This window comes from Vollenhovia emeryi, unplaced genomic scaffold (genome assembly GCF_000949405.1).
Source record: "Vollenhovia emeryi isolate VEMERY1.0 unplaced genomic scaffold, V.emery_V1.0 DF951997.1, whole genome shotgun sequence".
Classification (NCBI taxonomy): Eukaryota; Metazoa; Arthropoda; class Insecta; order Hymenoptera; family Formicidae; genus Vollenhovia; species Vollenhovia emeryi.
In genome coordinates, this window is record NW_011954369.1 from 1 (window position 1) to 1,037 (window position 1,037).

At 29.3% G+C, this 1,037-nt stretch overlaps 1 protein-coding gene across 1 annotated transcript; it reads right to left on the reverse strand.

Moving 5' to 3' along the window:
* Window positions 1-362: 362 nt before the first annotated feature.
* Window positions 363-1,009, reverse strand: LOC105555732. The gene is made up of 2 exons (XM_012002800.1): window positions 736-1,009; window positions 363-612 (listed from the first exon to the last, which is right to left on the reverse strand). Exons 1-2 carry the CDS (start codon window positions 941-943, stop codon window positions 410-412), a joined length of 411 nt encoding a protein of 136 aa, XP_011858190.1. The 5' UTR covers window positions 944-1,009; the 3' UTR covers window positions 363-409.
* Window positions 1,010-1,037: the final 28 nt, after the last annotated feature.

Here is a 1,037-nt window from a genome sequence, read left to right on the forward strand (position 1 = left end):
TACATATATTTATAAGATGTTAGAATACAAAAGATTATATAACATATAAGATACAATATTAATATAATGATATTATATTTACGATTTATCAGAATCTCTATTTTACATATATAACTATTCCCTTATGAAAAAATACACTCAATCATACGTTGACGGTCCGAAATAACCATCAAATATAGCGTAAACCTTCATGAAACACTCGATTATGAAGGTTTACACTCAATTTGATGGTTATTTCGGACCGTCAACGTATGATTGAGTGTATTTTTCATAAGGGTTTACGTATACACACACACGCGCGTGCGCGCATTACATTACAAAATATTTTTGTACTACTTTTCCAATGAATTTTTAATGACCTGAGCATATATGTATATTTCAAATACATGCATAATTAACAACTTTAAAATTACTTACTTGTACGACCCATATCAGGCGCTTTCGGATATGGTGGTAAGCAAGACTGATAATTGCTACCATCATCACTTTCATCATCATCAGTAATTTGTTTTCTAGCTCTAACTTTTCTTTGAGTTTTGTCGTCGGTATCCGTATTAATATCGGAATTCATTTCGGCCTTTTTAAGTTTATTATATGCTTCACTGTAGGTTTCTATAAAAAAAGATATCTAGTCATTATTATATACATTAACATGACAATATGTTTGTTACAATAGTTCGAAAATTATCGTTTATATATAAACAAGTTAAAAACCCTTGTAATATGTTTACTTACCATATATACCAAATAATCGTTTAATTGAATACGATAACCAACCATCTTGAGGTATATGTCGTTTTTTTATCGCTTTAGTGATTTCTTTATCGGTTTTATAATTTGGATACCAACATTCGTTTTTATCTTTTTGTACCCAATTATCAGGTACTACTTGCATCCCATCTTCAAATTCCAGCAAATGGAATGTATTGCTTGCAACAGCCATCTTACAAATCGAATATTACATCTGAAAGATATACACATACACATACTATATATACAACGTATATACTAAGAAACGTAAAGAACAAATATACGAA